Raw genomic sequence first — 17,373 nt, forward strand, 5'->3', positions numbered from 1 at the left:
CTGTCTGTCTATCTATCTATGTCTATCTATCTATCTGTGTCTATCTATATCTGTCTATCTATCTATGTGTGTCTAACTATCTACGTCTATCTATCTATGTCTATTTATCTATGTGTATCTGTCTATCTGTCTATATATATCTATGTCTATCTCTCTACGTCTATCTATGTCTATCTATCTATCTGTGTCTATCTATGTCTGTCTATCTATCTATGTGTGTCTAACTATCTACGTCTATCTATCTATGTCTATTTATCTATGTGTATCTGTCTATCTGTCTATATCTATCTATGTGTGTCTATCTATGTCTATCTATCTATGTCTATCTATGTGTATCTATCTATATCTATCTATGTCTATCTGTCTATCTATCTAATCTATGTCTGTCTATCCATTTCTCTATCTATCTTCTACCAACAATGGCATCTTCTATTCTCTACAGCTTTTTGATGACTCATGTGATTAGAATGACTGGCTCTGCTGTTAAATAATGTAGTTAGTGAGGTTGCTGCTTGCTTGGCCTTCACTGTCAAGTTCACGTCCGAATGAGGAACGGCCACTAGACGCGTCTTGGCTGTCGTCATCTATCCACTGTTTCCCTGGACCATGAAGGTCACTCTTAACCATTGGGCATTATACTTTTACTGATCACCTGATAGTACAAGTGCCAAGAATGTGCTTTGTCAACCTAAGAATGCCATAGAAGATCAAGCTATTGTGATTTCCCTCAGTGCCTAGCACTGTGCCCTACAGTCATGTTTCCTTGGGCAGCTCATAACACATCTCTGAGCCGGTTTCCTCATCTGTAAATGAGGATAATGATACTTTGCTATCATCCGCACAGACCTGGGGAGAGGAAAAGGTTCCGTGAACCTAGAGGGCTTCCCACAGGAAGAATTGATTAGGAGATGTGGCTTCCTCTCTTCCTAGAAAAGGCTAGGAGTGGCTATGGGTGTGGAAGGTGGCAAATGCTGTTGCTCCATTTGATATGTTAGTTTTGCTGAACTGTTTTCTTTTCCTTTTATTTTTAGTTAAAAACACGACTCTGGGTATGAAGTGATTTATTAGGAAATGGACATGATGTTCAAACGAAAGCTATCAAGATTTAAAAGAAAAGAAATGCATATTAAGCAGATACTTAAAAATACCTGAGATAGTGATAGAAAAAGACTAATTTGTCATTCTCCTTTTTCAGCTCCAAGACATCAGATTTCTGCTAAGAAATCCTTGTCTGGTAGAACTTTATCTGGACAACAACAGCCTCTATGCAATAGAAGGTATGGCCTCCCACGTCACCTTTCTCTTAAAAGACATTACTAACGAAACTGGTGTTTTCAAAATGTTCTCTGACTTTCAGACATGTGACTGTCAGTGACAGTCCAAGGTGGAGTTTCCATTTACTGTAGCAAACACAAACTGGGTTGGGTGGTTCTGTCACCTTCGGGTATCGGTGTGTGTTTTCATCCATGATGCTGTGCTCCTGGACCCCAGGCCCAGCTTAATGTGGGCAGTTCTCCCACTGGAAAAGAACATTTTGATTATTAGAACTTCACCATTTGACTGTGTTCAGTTGAACATCATACTGAATGGGGTCCAATCCTGTTTAAAGAACGTACAAGAAATGTTAGAGTATAGTTAAACAGAGCCATCTAAAGAGTGTTCAGGGTTTTCACAGCCTCATTAATGTCTCCCCATTGGGGAGTCATTGGAGTCACATTGGACTTACATCCGTTGTCTCCCGTGCTTACCTCTCCTGTGCCTTGTTGGGGTATGGAGGTGACCTTGGATTCTAGAGGTTGATGTGAGGGCAAACCCTTGTAGATGATGCCAATCTAGAAAGACTTCAAGTATGAGCCCAGTGGCCAAAACTGTATGTTGGTAGAGAAGATCAGCTAAGTTTGGAGGTGCCCACTGTGGAAAGCTTGACCACCAGGGGATGAATGTTTTTAAGTCGTATTTCCTGAAGAGTATCTGTTATGGCAATGATGTTGAACTCAGACAGAAATGGGGGCCACTAAACTGTACACTTAGAAAATCACGTATTAACATTATCTGTGTTATACTGTATTTTTATGTATTTTGTTAAATACTTCTCAATTACATTTTAATCTGGTTCTGTCCACTAGAGAGTGTTGCGGGTCACAGGGGCCATGTTCAAGGCACCTCTGTGCTATGACTTAGATAATAACAATGTGAGTGGAGGGAGAAGTCTTGTGGAGGTGCTGGCCCTAAGCTTTCTCTTTTTACCCTAGCGTCCAATCTACACTATTCCCAATGGCAATTAAGAGCTGGTGAGAATCTCTGGCTGCTTGTCAGTGACTGCTGAAGCAGATTAGGCATGATTATGTCCCTGAAGATCATTCATCATCATCATACATCTAGAGGGACATAGTGGAGAGTTGACCTCAGAGTCAGGAAGCCCTGGGTTTAAGTCTCACCCCTGACACATACTGTCCAGGTGACTGTGAGCATATTGCTTAACTTCACCATCTTTGGGACAACTCTCTATGTCTACAGGTTGCATAGAAAGTGTTGATCTGCATTAGGAAAAGTAGTTTTCTCACCTGGGAGCTCCTTAAACCAATGAAATCACAAATATAGTCCCCATCCCTGTCTGATAGAGTCAAACCTATGCTATGGAACCATAATTCTAGTGCTGGAAGGAAACTTGGACGCCAGCTAGTTCAAACTCCCTATTTTAGAGATGAGAAAACTGAGGCCCAGAGGTGGAAAGTGGATTACCCAAAGTCATATGAGCTATAGCTCATCAATATTGGAGGCAGGGAATGAACTCAGCTCCTCTGAACTCAGCTCTAAGCCACATAATGCTTCCCAATAAGATTGATTTTATTTCAATTCCCCACTTGAGCAACTTTTAAAAAAGATTTTCTTGATTGACTTGTGATTGGGAATTTCTTTGATTGGCAGAATAAATCTAAAAATGACATTGGTGATAGATGGGTAGTATGAAAAAGAAGAAGAAAAAGCCACTAGACCACATGTGGTCCTCTCCACATTCCCACCATAAGGGTTATTAGGATGATAGAGAGAGCAAGAAGAGACCACGGCACAGAGGCTATTGAGTCAAACTTCCTCATTTTACAGATGAGGAAACTGTGACCCAGAGACCTTGAGTAACATGCCCAGGTGCTTGCAAGCACCTGAGGCAAGATAAGAACCCATTTCTTGCCAGCTTTAAGTCCAATGCTCGGTTCCTGATCCTATGCTTCACTGAGATCTAGAACACTTCCTTGTCAGTGTTCTGAGTCCTACCCACCTGCTATTGAAAAATCAAAAATCAAACCCTTTCTCAGTGAACTCCATGCTTTTAAAAATGTCAATGGCATACTTGGCTTTGATTTATCATCAGTAGACAATTTTGAGGAAGTCCTCCCCCTCCCCTGCTGCTCTCTTCCAGGCCTTCGACACTTGGTCTCTCTGAACGTCCTCATGCTTCACAACAATCAACTGAAGAATCTTGACGCTGTCGTGGATGAATTGAAGCTGATGAACAACCTGAAGACACTAAGTATGGCCAACAAAAAGTCCTCAAATATGCTCACGGGGAAAATTCGCCCCATGCTTTTTGTGGCTGTCTAAATTAACATACACAGAAATTCCTTGCATGTCACTTGGAAAGTGGAAATTAGTGTCATTAAGTCTTGTTTACTCTTTAGGAAAAATTCTTTAAGAAAAAAAATGTAGGCACCGTTCATTTGAAATATTTACTGAATATCTTGAATTCAAATCATGGTGCTGCAGGGGATTGGTTCCTGCCTTCCTGGATTCTAGAGGTGACACAAGGCAAGGGAGAGAACACTTGACTTAGAACCCTCGATCTGTACCAAAGCACAGACTTCTCATCTGAAAAAAAAAAAAGGTGGGGAAGAGGTTTGGACTAGATAGTCTCTAAAATCCCTTCTAGCCCTGAATCCCATAATTCTTCTTGTAAACACACACACACACACACACACACACACACACACACACACTACTACAATGCAGAATCTGATAGAACCATAAGAAAACAATGAACAAAGTACCATGGATATACCAAGCAAGGAAAGTGAAATGGGTGAATATGAGCATATTCTAGTGGAGTGATTCAGAACATTGTGGCATTGGAGACCTTTTGGTTTCTTGAAGTGGTTATACTGAATTTAGGTCTTTTTTGTCTTTTAATTTCTTTTAAAGAACAAAGTTGTGATTATGCTTTTGAGAGAGAAAATCATGGAAGCTGTGTGGCTAAGACAGTGCTAAGACAGTAGAAGGCACAATTAATGTAGATGGGCTAAATTTTCCTTACTGATTAAGTCAGCCAGATAGAAAAGATAGAAATAGCCAGATAGAAAAATTGTCATGGGAAAAACGCCAAAGTCCCTGAGTTGGAACAACCAAAATTTTCCTCCTAACTCCACCATAGTCTACTGACAGTGCTTCTATATTTAATTGGGAGGTGTGGCTTTTTCATTGTTATCAGGGAGGCTTTGATGTATTGAATTTTTTGTTTTATTTTTTGAGTCTTCTTGACTTAGTTAAAAGAACAAAAGGATATGCCTGGAACCATTGATCTCTCTGGCTCACACATGCAGAATGATTAGATTCTTTCAATGAAGGAAAGAATGTTTGATCACCATTCTTTAAAAATGGCTAGCCCAGCTCATAGTTCTTCATTAGGAAAACACTGAAGAAAAATAATCTCCTTATAAATTTTAGCATTGCCTGTGCCATGGAATTTATGAGTAGAGATGTTATGGCATTTCATACCTCAAAATTCCTTGTGATTTTAATGTCCTTTTCCAAACCATCAAGAAGTTTGATACTGATGCTTAATACCTCAGTCTGTGCCCAAATCACAACACCTGTGGGATCATTTAACCTCCAGGCTGCATTATTTATTGCCCATCTATAGAATATATATGTGGATGTGTTCTTAGTTCAACCAGTGATTCCAAATATCTACCTTGAAAACAAAAGTGTTACTTTTTATATGAAAAACAAAGCTATTATACTGATAGCAAAATGGGACCAGTGGTTCAGTTTTCTGTTTCTTTTTTGGTAATAGAGTTCCACTTGCAAGAAATTATCTTTCCTCAAGCACATGCTTGAAGCTGTTACAGTCAGTTTTGATATATTGTTTGGTAAATGAAAATTGCTCCTATTCTGAATCTCAAATGAGCACGAACAAGACAGTGCTGGCGCCAACAAGGTGTGTGCAGTCTTAAGTAGCCTCCAGGGAAGGTGGATTAAATCGCATTAACCTATTGAAAGTGAAAGTGTGAGCAATTCCACTTCATCTTTGCTAAAGGAATGTGCCTATACATCATGCCAGACTTTCCAAACATTCAGACACAGGAAACTAATTTCATATCTTGGAAACATAATTTATGGAAATTCAGTATCATCAGTCCTAAACTCATAAATCCCCCACACTGGATGTTTAATAAGTTAGGAGGGGGAAGGTCTTGAAAAATAAAACTTTTCTCCCTTTGATATTTTTAGTAGAATGGAAAACAAGTTGAGGTACAAGCCTAAGATGCCAATCACAGTATTGTATCTTGTTTTTTTTCAAACCAAAGTAAATCAGTTTCATCAGTGCCTGGGCAGATCTGCTGCTTAGGCACAGAATTGTCCTTCCCATTTGCCTTTATGGTGAGACTATTTGAATAAGTCAGTGTGAGCACATCATGTTGTTACTGTAGAGATTATTTATTAAGGAGCAATTCTGGGAGCTCAGGGCAGCCTCTGACATCTTTGAGAGGCTACTGGTCTTAATCTAACTTCTGGGGAGTTAGTCATGACCCCTGGTTTGTGCAAAATTCTCACATCATTAAGGTGGTGGAGGAAGAAAATCCATGCACAAAGTAGGGGCTTAATGAAGAATTATCTTTTGAAAGTGTTTATACCTGTCCACTGGAGTCTCTGTATGAGGCTAACACTATCCCTATCTACAGTCATGTGGACGGACCATGCTGGGGTTTCCAGAGTTCACACTAAAGGATAGAGGAGATACAGCTAGCCAGAGCTGGAGGGTGGGGGGTGGGGTGGGGAAGGAAAAGATCGGGGCATTTCAGTGGCATGCAAGATTTTGCATACCACCTGCACCTGCCTGGCTTCTGCTACCCCAGCCTGTTGCTGTTTCCCATCCCCAGCAAATGGGCATCTCTCAGACTAAGGCCAGTTTTTAGTCCGATAGCAAACTCTTTGTACTGCTGCCATCTGGTGGCCAGCCACGGCGTTAAAATCAGAGGCAGTTTTGTTTTTCAGAGGAATGACCCCTGCAGAAGGCAGTGACCCACACCTTCCTGAGCATGTACAGGTCTGTGTGGACAGTCCCCCAGGGCCACTTAGGGCCATTCAGAGATTGGGTTTTAGAGGAAGCCAAGCCCAGCTGTGCTCTGAAAACAGGAAGACTCAGGTTTGAATGTGGCCTCAGATAACTCATGAGCTGAGTGGACATTTAGCCTCTCTGACTTTGTTTCCTAATCTGTAAAATGGAGATAGTGATAATTCCTGTGCTACAGGCCTCGTGGGGGGTAGTTGGGAATGAGAGAATAGAAATAGCATTGATATAGTGCTTGGAGCTCCTCAGACTGCCTTAGAAACAAATGATTTAATGCTCCTGAGACGCCTGAGAGGCAGATACTACCTCCCTACTGACTCCTTTCTAGAGTGGAGAAAAATGAGGCGGACGTAGGCTAAGTGACTTGTCTGCAGTCACACGGTAAGAGTAGAGACCGGATATGAACTCGTCTTCCTGACACCAGACCCAGGGCTTTATCCACTACACCGCCCACCTGTGTGTGAAGGGCTTGGCAAACCTCAAAGCCCTCCAAAAACAGCACCTTACTCCAGTTTTACTGTTACTGTGGCTGCTGCTGCTACTACAACTGCTACCACCACCACCACCACCACCACTACTACTACTATCACTTCTACCAACCCTGCCACCATCATCCCCTTGGACATGGTTGCTTCCCCTTTGAGGTCACACCACATCACCATGACCTTCTGGGAGCATTTAGAAGGGACCTCACCCACTTTGAATGACCCATTAGAGGGCTGTGAGTCTGGAATCCGACCACCTTATAACGTACTAGCTGGGTGACTTTGGGTGAATCATGGGATTTACAGTCATAGGACTGTTTGAACCCTGGACCTTTCCTTTACTGCTGTGTGACCCTTAATGAGTGTGTTCCCCTACCTCCCAGGTCCTAACCAACTCCACCTGTGTGACCAGACCAAAGATAAAGCCAGTGGGGAGGATGGGACAATTGTAAAGCCATCTCTGGAAGGGCCCTTTGAGGTCCTCTAGGCCATTCCACTTTTTTTTTAAACAAGAGGAAATGAAGTCCCAGAGCGTTTGTGGCCAATGTTTCCACGCTTAATAACTGGATGAGTGAGGTGCCCACAATACAAATACTCCATTTTTACAGTTGCCTGCCAGCAATCCAACTTTCAGATGAAAATCCAACAAAGACACTGTGAGATTGGCCTCTTAGGGACATGGAAGACGAGTTAGAGGCAGCCCCTAAGTCCCAGGCGGGCGTGTCCTGAGTGCCTTTGCTCCTCCCGATGCATTTTCCCATGGAAACAGTGTGGCAAGTAGCAGTTAGATATGAATTAGTGCACCCAAAACAAGGATGCTCCGAGTCTGGGGCCTGCCTACTGCTTGCAACCCTGTTTCCATAGAAAAAGGACTAGAGAATTCCAAGTTCAGACTTGACTGAACCTGGAATGCTGGCAGCTCAAAGGAAGCAGTGCATTTTGGAAACCCTGAAGAGCTCTCTCTGTGGCAGCTCTGATCTGGGAGAGGTCCAGGAGATCTGTCTCTATGGACACTAAAGACTCCCTAACTGGATGTCTGCTTTTGACCAGGTCACAGGCTTAGGTCTGGAATGAGAAGGGACCCTCGCTTCGTAGAAGAGGAAACTAAGTCGGGGGTGGGGTGGCTGTGGGGTGTCAAAGTGACATCATAGGATCATAGATTGAGAACCAGAAGGTCACCTCACCGAGTCCAGCCCTGTCATTTTACAGATGACAAAATTGAGGCTAACAGTTTGGGACTTGTCTAGGGTCACACAGTGAGTAGATATCCGAGGTCTTTGAACTCAGATCTTCCCTGAGGGTTAACATTCCACCAAGCTGATGGCTTCCTGGTTACATGTAGCATTTTATAATAATAATAATGATAATAATAAGAACCCCCTAGGGCTTTAGGATTCATAAAGAGCTCCCATCCATTGGTTCAAGTAATCTTCACAACAGTCCTGGAAAGGAGACGCTATGACCCTCAGTTTACAGGCGAGAAACCTGGGGCCAGGAGAGATTAGGGGACTTAGCTAAGGTCACACAGTTAGTAAATGTGGTAGCAGTGTCTGCTGCAAGTAAAACCTCGTGTTTGCTTTGGACTCTCCCCTATGCAGACCTGTACCGGAACCCTTTGTCCCAGGATGCAAAGCAGTATCGCATGTACACAATCCATCATCTTCCGTCCCTGTGGCTACTTGACAGGAAAGGTAAGGGCTTGATTAGGTTCCAGAGGATTCTTAAAGGGAGACCTTGGCAATTTAAAGTGATAGCGAGCAATCATAAAGCACTTTGCAAATGCTGTTTCATTTAGTCCTTGCAGCAGTCCTGGGAGGTAGGTTCTATCATTATTCCAATTTTGCAGTTAAAGAAACTGAGGCCGATGGAGGTTAAGTGACTTGCTCAGGGTCACACAGCTAGGAAGTGTCTGAGGCCAGATTTGAACTCGGGATGATGAGTCTTCCCGACTTCACCACCTAGCTGCTCTCGTGGGAAGTCGGTGCTATAATCATTCCTCATCATGCAGATGAGGAAACTGAGGCAGGCAGAGTGAAGTGACTTGCCTAAGAGACACAACAACTTGTGAGTGTCTGAGGTGTAACTGATAGAACGCCGGACTTTGTCAGCAAGCCCTGGGTTCAGATCCTGCCTCTGACACTTATCATCTGTGTGACCTTGAGTAAGTGACTTCCCCTATCATGAGAGCTAGCAATAAAATGCTAGCCTTCGTGGGAAAGTGAGCTGGTTGGTGGCGTGGCCCTTGATACTCAGAATTAGAATGAACTGAAGCCCTCACGCGCCGTGTCGCAGTTAGCTGAAGGAAGCTGTGTAGCGGGAGCCATGGCGTGGAAAGGATCCAGCAGTGTCCAGGTAGAGATGGCTCCCCCTCTCCCCACCCCAGTCTCCAGACAGAACTGCATGTGGTGAGCAGGGTGTCTGGGCTGAACTGAACGACTGTGGGGCATCTGCTGAGTCTGAAGGCTGATAGAGCACTGGACCTGGAGTCTGGTAGACCTTTCAAATCCTACCCCAGACCCTTATTAGCTAGGTATCCCTAGGCGAGTCACCTGAACCTCCATCTCCTCGTCTGTAAATTGGGAATATTAACAGCACCTGCCTCACAGGAGTGCTGTGAGGACCAGCCAGGATGCGTGCATATCTGTGTATGTGTATAGTGCTTTGCAAACCTTGAATCTGAGAGGTGTTAAATCTTCAAACTTTTAGGTGTTAGAAATGATCACTGTCATTATCTTACGCCCTAGGGCCTAGGCAATCAGGACTCTGTCAAGAACAGGAGCCTTAGCTTCTGGCCAACGAAGTCTCAAGGAGTTTCCCTTCCTTTTTGGTGGGGAGGGAAAACTAGCCTCACCTGCTACCTGGTACACTTGCTCCACCCAGTGAATTGGGGGTCTCTTCCCCTCCCAAAGCCCATGATTCCATAACCTGATGGGCTTCAATCAAGAATAGAGGGTGGTGGTGGGAGTAAATGGAGGAGACAGCTGGCAATGAAAAAACGAGGCTGATGTGTTTAAGGCACACGGGGGATCCGTCACTGCATGGTAGTGATGTCGGTGGTGTCTCGTGGTATTTGTGCAGGCGTTTACTACTCCCTCTAGTGGCTCATCGACTGTGTAAATCAATCACTTAATTAATAAACAACCATCCATTAAATGCCACCAACGTGGCTGACACACTATACGAGGTCGAGGTCGTGGGGACACAAATTCAAAGAATAAACAATCCCTATTCACAAGAAGCTTGTGAGCCAACAAATAAGTGAATGAATGAGCCAGTGAATGAATGAATGAATGGTAAACAAATGGATGAGTAAAAAAACCAAACAGGCCCTAGGTGGAAATTCAAGCAGTAGCTAGGTGGGCTGCAGTAGATAGAGCCCTAGCCTGGAGTCAGGAAGATTCATCTTCCTGAGTTCAAATTTGGCCTCAGACACTTACTAGCTGTGTGACCCTGGGCAAGTCATTTAACCTTGTTTGCCTCAGTTTCCTCATCTGTAACATGAACTGGAGAAATAAATGGCAAACCATGCCAGTATCTCTGTCAATAAAACCCCCAAATGGGGTCATGAAGAGTAGGACACAACTGGGCAACAAGAAATTCTAGACCCTTTGAATTATAGGCTGAACAAATAGGAAGGGACCTTAGCACATTAGGGTTTGCAAAGCACTTTACATCTATTAATTCCTTGGGTCCTTTCCATGGCACTGTGAGCTGGGTGTTATTAATACCTCCACTTTACAGATGAGGAAGCCGGGGCTGACGGAGGCCAAGTGACTTGGCCAGGATCACAGAGCTAGATGGTATCTCAGACTGGATTAGAACTCAGATCTTCTTGATCCCACGTCCAGTGTTCTCTGTATGTACGGACCCCCCTCACTGCCGCAGTGACTGAAATTCATTTAGAAAGTGGATTTTTTTTGTCAAGTTAAAAAATGCAAATGTGGATTGAGTCATACAGTAGGAGATAATTCTTTTTTAAAAATTTTCTATTTCTTAGAAATTACAGTAGAAGAGAGACGAATGGCCAAGCACATATTTAACCATGAGAAGTCTCGAATGCTTCAGGCGATAGCATTTGGAAGAAGAGCAGATAAGACGTTGTGTGTGGTACCCTACAAGCCCCGCCCAACGGTGGCCTCAGGTACCTGGGGCAGGGGGGAGGGGCCTCCAGCTCCTCCGTAAAAGACTTTCCATCCCTCTTTGCCCAAAGAGATGTTCCTACAGAGGGAAAACGACTCTTTTCCTCATCCTTGCTTCTTTGGTATAACAGTGGTAGGTTGCCCCTCAGCAACCCGTGAGGATTTATCAAACATCAGTGATGTGCCCAGCACTGTGTGCTTCCCCTTTCATTCAGAGATTCAGAAGAACACAGATCACTCCGCATCCCATCAAGACGTGGGCCCAAGAAAGACAGGCCAGGCCAGGGCAGGCCAGGAGAAGCAGGGCACAGAGACCCACGGGCAGCATCAGCTAGCATTTAAAAAGTGCTTTAAGTTTACAAAAGACTTCAGAAATATTATCGTACTTTATTCAGACAATAACCTTGGGAGGCAGGTGCTGTTATTACCCTCTTTGGGGTTGAGAAAACTGAGGCAGACAGAGATTAAGTGACTTATCCAGGGTCACTCAGCTAGTAAGTGTCGAGGCTGTATATGAACTCAGGTCTTCCTGACTCCAGGCCTTGCATTCTATCCACTGTGCCAAGGAGGGCAAGAAAAGAAGGGTGTCTCTTTAAACAGGGGAGGGCTGGCAGAGACCGAAGGTTTAATTAATGTGTGGTTCTAGGTCTGGAGGTGGGTCAGGATAACTTGAGGAGAGGTTCTGAATTTCACCAAGGTCAAACAGTAGAATGAAGACTTGAACCTGGCTCTTCCTATCATTCCCCATTCAGCATTCAAGTGAAAGACTGCAAGGATGTCCAGAGGAATGGAGATTTTAAGAAAGCTGTTAGATTTGACAACAAATAAATCCTGAGCCTGGGAGGGGGCCATTGAATGTTGGGATCAGAGAAGGCAGATTATTTCAAGGGGTAGTTGAGAATGGAGTGGAGAGGAGAAAATGGAGTCACCCATGTGGAGAGATTTCGAGGGGCTTGGCTGTGAAAGGGGGGAGAGCTGTGGGCTGGTAGGCTGAGAAGGTGGTGAAATTAAGGGATGGTTTCTACAGACAGGGGAGAGCTGAGCATATCTGAAGGCAGCCATGGATAAGGAGAGATTGAAAACTGGGGGAGGTTTCTGGAGATTATAGCCAAGGGTGGGAACAGGGCACGGGAAGAGATTTACTAGGAGAAATAGCATCTCATACTCAGAGACTGGAGCCAAGGGTGGTTTGGAGAATGGAGCTGGGAAAAGAGAGAGTGCTGCTTTTGCCCAGAGTAGTATGGGGTAGGTCCTGTGCTGAGACAGCATGGGAAGCTTGAGAAAAGATTTGGGACATGCCTAGTGGGGAATGGGATAGAACCAGAGGAGTGTCATAGTGGTGGAGGCCTCCACCATGTTGGATAACACATTTATAGCAGATTCAGGATGGTTGTCAGACTCCCCCTGTGCATGCTGGGGCTGAAGTGGGGGAAGGCAGATGGTGGGAGTGATTCAGGGCTGGGGTCTGGAAAGGGACAATGGGGCCAGGCATTTCAGAGTCAACCATAGTGGAAAGTGGAACTGGTTCTGAATGGAGGAAGAGTGAGACCAGAACAGAGAAGATGGACTGGGAAAGCAGATGGTGGAAAGACTGGAGGTTGGGGTGAGGATGGGACAGGATCGCTAAATCCACTGAAGGAGGAGGCACTGAGAGAACCATTGGGCAGCTGGTGATATCAGGGGCATGAGCTCCCACATCCTTGGCTGAGGGGCAGTGAAGGTACAGGGAGGGGCAACAAGTGTTTGAGGAGACATCAGCACATATGAATGGAAGCCTCTCACCACCCCCAACACAGTGCTAGGCACAGGCAAGGGCTTCATCAATGCTTTTTCATTCATTCATTTATTCATTTGAAGTCCTTTATATAAAGGGCAGTGTTTTAGGGTGGAGAGGAATACTAACTCCTCAGCAAAGAAGGGAAGACCATTTACTAGTGGATTTTAGATGCAGGACAGATGTTTTTAAATGTTTAAAAAGGACTAATTTCAAATCTTTCGTCATTTTAGAAGCACTATGGTCTGCACACTTCGACAAGTAAGTACTGGCTCCACCTTCATGTTTAGTGGGGGTTTTTTAGAAATGCTTTACTGACATTTCTCTGCTCACAGCATTTGAAAACATTTTTCAGGGCATTCTGGACAATTTGTGCTTCTTCCTCCAGGGTTTACTTGTTCACTTATCAATTTTTGTCAAATCCTTATAGATTTTAAATGTCCATTTATGTGTGCACTGGAAATGTTATTTTATTAGTTAGCTCCCTCCGTTATCCCAAAACCACAGCTGCTCAGTGCCTGGGGCCCCGAGCAGGGAAGTGACTTAGTAAAAGTCAATCAACCCTTAATTCTCCTGATGCCAGTTATCAATCTATTATGCCACATCAACTCTTAGGTTTTCACCTCATCAAATGCACCAACTTTCCTGTTTTATCCTATCTTTGTTCAAGAGACACCAATTTTCCTTATCTCTGCTATTCACTTATTTTTTCTTCTCATTTTAAAAATGATTTTTTAAATATTTAGGATACTAACCTGCTTGAAATTTATAATGCTGTATGGTGTAAGATGAAGATCTAATCCCATTTTCTCACATAATACTAAATGGTTTTCCCAAAGTTTCTCTTGAATAGTGGTTTGCCTCCATAATGTTTTTATAATCTTGCATCAAATATTGATCTGCAATATGCTTTTGATTCTAATCTAGATTGTCTATGCTGTTCCACTAATTAAATTTTGTACTTCATATTTAGTACCATATAGTTGTGACCATCTCTATTTTTATAATATAATGTGGTCTGGGACATTAGGGTCAAACTCAAGTAGAGACTGGGGCCTCTGAAACACACATAAGATCCCTTCTGGCCATATACTTATTTAGAAAGCCATATATTAGCATCATCTGTGGCCTGTGTATTTGTTATTAATGTTCTTAAATATTTCCCATTTACATTTTAATCTGGTTTGGACAATCAGGAGTGGTCCACAGTGTTTTTACATCTCTGGTCTGGAATAATACGATTTTCAATTCCTCTTCCTTCCTCCCTAATCTCCCTTGATATTTATGTCATTTGTTTTGCAGTGTAATTGTTATCATTCCATTGTGTTTAGCTTTGCAAAGTTATCATTGAAATTTGAATCCACATATTATTAAAGCTAGAAGTTATTTTAGGCTTTGTTCCCATTTTTACTAGATGGGCATCAGTGCCCTAATCACGTCCACCGTGTTTCTCTCCAGTTTTTCTTTTTTCTCTTTATTCCAATTCCATTCTTTGATAGTTGCATCACTGCAGGTGTCATGTAGATCTTGGTGTGTAAATGCCCAAATATTTGAACCATTTCTGAAAGTATTTTTTTTATTGAAATCACAAACACATGACTTTAACTAGGCAGGAAAAAAAACCAAAAAAAAAACCTGTTGTGTTTTCCTGGGATAATGTCTTTTTTCAGACTTAAAAATTTTCAGGGTTTTAATGCAATTAATAGAATTTTAAATGAGAAGAGTATTTATTTCACTTAAAAAAAATAACTCAAGTCTTCCTGACTCCACATCCAGTCCCCTATCCATTCTGTCACCCTTTGTGACAGGCCATAAAGCCAGCTTTGAAGCTGTATGGAACAGGACTGACAGGTGCCCTGGGGATTCTCCCCAGTTGGTCAGCTCTGAAGAGGCCACTCAGGGCCCTTGGCTGCATCCTTCTGGTTGGAAGGTGGGGCCAGCAATGAACTGAGCTTCCCAGAGGCTCCAAGTCAGAGCCCCAGGTCATGGAATTTGTTGGTGGCAGCATTTCTGCATACAGACCCAGGTCTGTGAATTTGGCCCAGGCTGTGTTCAGAATGTTAGAATGATTTTAAACAGGAAACTAAGTACCACAAAGGGAGGCAGAAAGAGCCTTGGCTTTGGAGTTAGGGGACCTGGGTTTGAATCCCAGCCATGATTTTCAAGCCAACAATTTCACCCCTGTGAGATGTGGTTCTTTATCAGTAAAATGGGAGGCTTGGACAAGGTGACCTCTAAAGTACCTTACAGCTCCAAATCTGTGATCTCTGAAAGCATAAACTTTTAACAACTGAACTCCCAATATGGGCCAATGGAACTGTGAAATTTAGAATAAATAAGGTATATGATTAGAATAAAAATGACTAGGAGCCACATCAAAGCCGCTTGGTCATTATCTCAGTGGTCCAGAAGAGACGGGAAAATAAACCTTAAGTGTGAGGTGCTTGAGGACAAGGATTATGGGTTCTTAATGTCAGTTGAATGGATTTCTAGTTTTTACTAAGAGAACGTTTATTATGAGCAGATTGCTGTTGAGTTTTTCTTCCTAAGAGCTGATATTTTCTCCTCTTAAGGAACTTGTTTCACAATAAGGAAGATGCTGTTTTTGTGAGGTCAATGAAGAGATCTGTGACTGAGCTTCACTTTGTGGATTGGGACACTGTCCCCACCAGAGTCGAGCGCCATTGCGAGAGCAAAGCTGAGAGACCAGTTGAGTGGGCAACAGTGAGGATCCGATGATGGCTGGGCACTTTCCCCAGAGCTTTGGGGTGGGAAGGTGTTTCTGTCCAGTTTATCCATGAGAATGATTTTCAGAAATTACAACTAATTGACATTGGATGCGGATCATCACAGTGTGTGTTGTGTGCAGATTTCTGTCTGGGATGCTGTGGGAAGTGGGGATCATACAAAGTCTTTGCCTAGTCCCAAGGAGTTTACATTCTCTCTTTCTTAACCTATGTCCCTGTAACACTGGTGTTTCAGTGTGGTTGAGATTAAGGGCTAAGGAAATAAATGCAGCCCTGAATGAGGTGGGAATTTTTGGCCAAGGTTAAGGAAGTCAGCCAGATTCTGCAGGGGTAGGGAAGGTGCCATCTGTGGTCTGTTGCAGGGAGCATTTGCCTAGGCCAGGGTCAGGGTCAGATAGGAAGGGTTCCAGGCATTGATGGATATAGGACCACAGGCTAATAGATTTAAAGATGGAAAGGACCTTAGAAGCCAACAAATTCAGTCTCCACATTTTACAGATGGGGAAACTGAACCTCAGAGGCAAGAAGCGATGTGCCCAGATCACACTATTAGTATCAGAGGTGGGTTTTGGACCTAGGTCTTCCTAGGTCCGGTGCTCTGTCCTTGCTGCCTCAAGGCTGGTAGCCCACAGTCAGTTGAGGGATGTCATTCCACTTGGGAGCAGGCACTCACAGTGGAAGGCCGTGGCTGCTTTCCAAGAAGACATCTTTTAAGCTCATAGAAATGCCTTTTGGAAAGCAAGCCTGTTATTTGTCTTCATTAGTATCGTGGTCAGGGCTCGCATCAGCTGCCTCTCGGAAGTCAACATTTTTTCTCTTAAATTCAGAAACCTAGGCTTCAGAGCCTGAACTTGGATTTAGGGGGCTGGTCAGAACCCTCAATTTGCATCCCCCAGAGCCTAGAGGTGCAGATGCAAAGTAAAGGCTAATAAGGAACTTGGGCTACACTCATTCATTTAGCGAGGAGAGTGAGGCTGGTGACTTTGAGCTAATGTGCTTCACTTAAATCCAGTTCACTCACAATTCACCCTGGGATGTCATTGGGCCTCTCAGAAATGAAGGACAAAACATTTGCTATTTGCCAGTTCTATACATGGCACTGTTCAAGGATCCTGGGAGGGCAGAGCTAAGATTTGTTTGTGCCCTTGAGAGCAGGGAATACCAAAGGATCTCACAACTTCGAAGGGAACTCAGGTATTCTGTTTACAACACCGCCTGCTTGACTGGGGCCATCCAGGCTCTTCTGGAAGACATCCAAGTAAGGATGGAGTTCACCTCCTCTCCAGATGGCCCCTCCCACTTTGGGGCAGCTCTATTAGGATGTTTGCTGTTAGAACATCTGCCCAAATCTGCCTTGTCATAGCTTCTACCTACTGGCCCTGGTTCTGACTTCTGGGACCAAATGGGACAAATCATCTGCCTCTTCCATAGATAGCTCTCATCTCTCCTCTAACACCTCTTCTCATAACTAAACAGGTCTAATTCCTCCAACTAATGCTCCCATGTCACAGACTTGAGGCCCATCACCACCCCCTCCAGTCACTCTCCAGTTTCGACTAATTAGAAGTTTGGGCAGACGACTCAAGGGCAGTTTCAGCACCTCAGGGTGGGACAGAAGCCAGAAGATGAGGGGCTCCTTAGGGTAACTGGAAGCTCAAAGTGAGGCTACTTGTTCAGAAAGCTGGACAGAGTAAGGTGACTTGATGGGGTCAAGGGAAGGGTCTCCTGAGTATTTGGTCATAAACACCATCTAAGAATTTACAGATACATCAAGTATTCCAAAATACGAGAAAAGTTTGTGTTCAGTTGTAACTCACTTGCTGCAGTGATGAGACTCGGGGCTGATTTATGGATCCACACATCAGACCCTTGAGATTCTGGGATT

At 43.7% G+C, this 17,373-nt stretch overlaps 1 protein-coding gene across 1 annotated transcript in view; it reads left to right on the plus strand.

Annotated features, from left to right (window-relative positions):
• The window catches only part of LRRC72 (leucine rich repeat containing 72), a 31,640-nt gene extending 16,160 nt beyond the window's left edge, over positions 1-15,480 (plus strand). The window contains exons 4-9 of the mRNA XM_036759426.1: positions 1,196-1,277; positions 3,419-3,529; positions 8,427-8,519; positions 10,826-10,969; positions 12,975-13,002; positions 15,315-15,480. Coding sequence (XP_036615321.1) covers positions 1,196-1,277; positions 3,419-3,529; positions 8,427-8,519; positions 10,826-10,969; positions 12,975-13,002; positions 15,315-15,480 — 624 coding nt within the window. The remainder of the gene's footprint in view (positions 1-1,195; positions 1,278-3,418; positions 3,530-8,426; positions 8,520-10,825; positions 10,970-12,974; positions 13,003-15,314) is intronic.
• Positions 15,481-17,373: the final 1,893 nt, after the last annotated feature.

The sequence above is a fragment of the Trichosurus vulpecula genome, chromosome 5 (genome assembly GCF_011100635.1).
Source record: "Trichosurus vulpecula isolate mTriVul1 chromosome 5, mTriVul1.pri, whole genome shotgun sequence".
NCBI lineage: Eukaryota > Metazoa > Chordata > Mammalia > Diprotodontia > Phalangeridae > Trichosurus > Trichosurus vulpecula.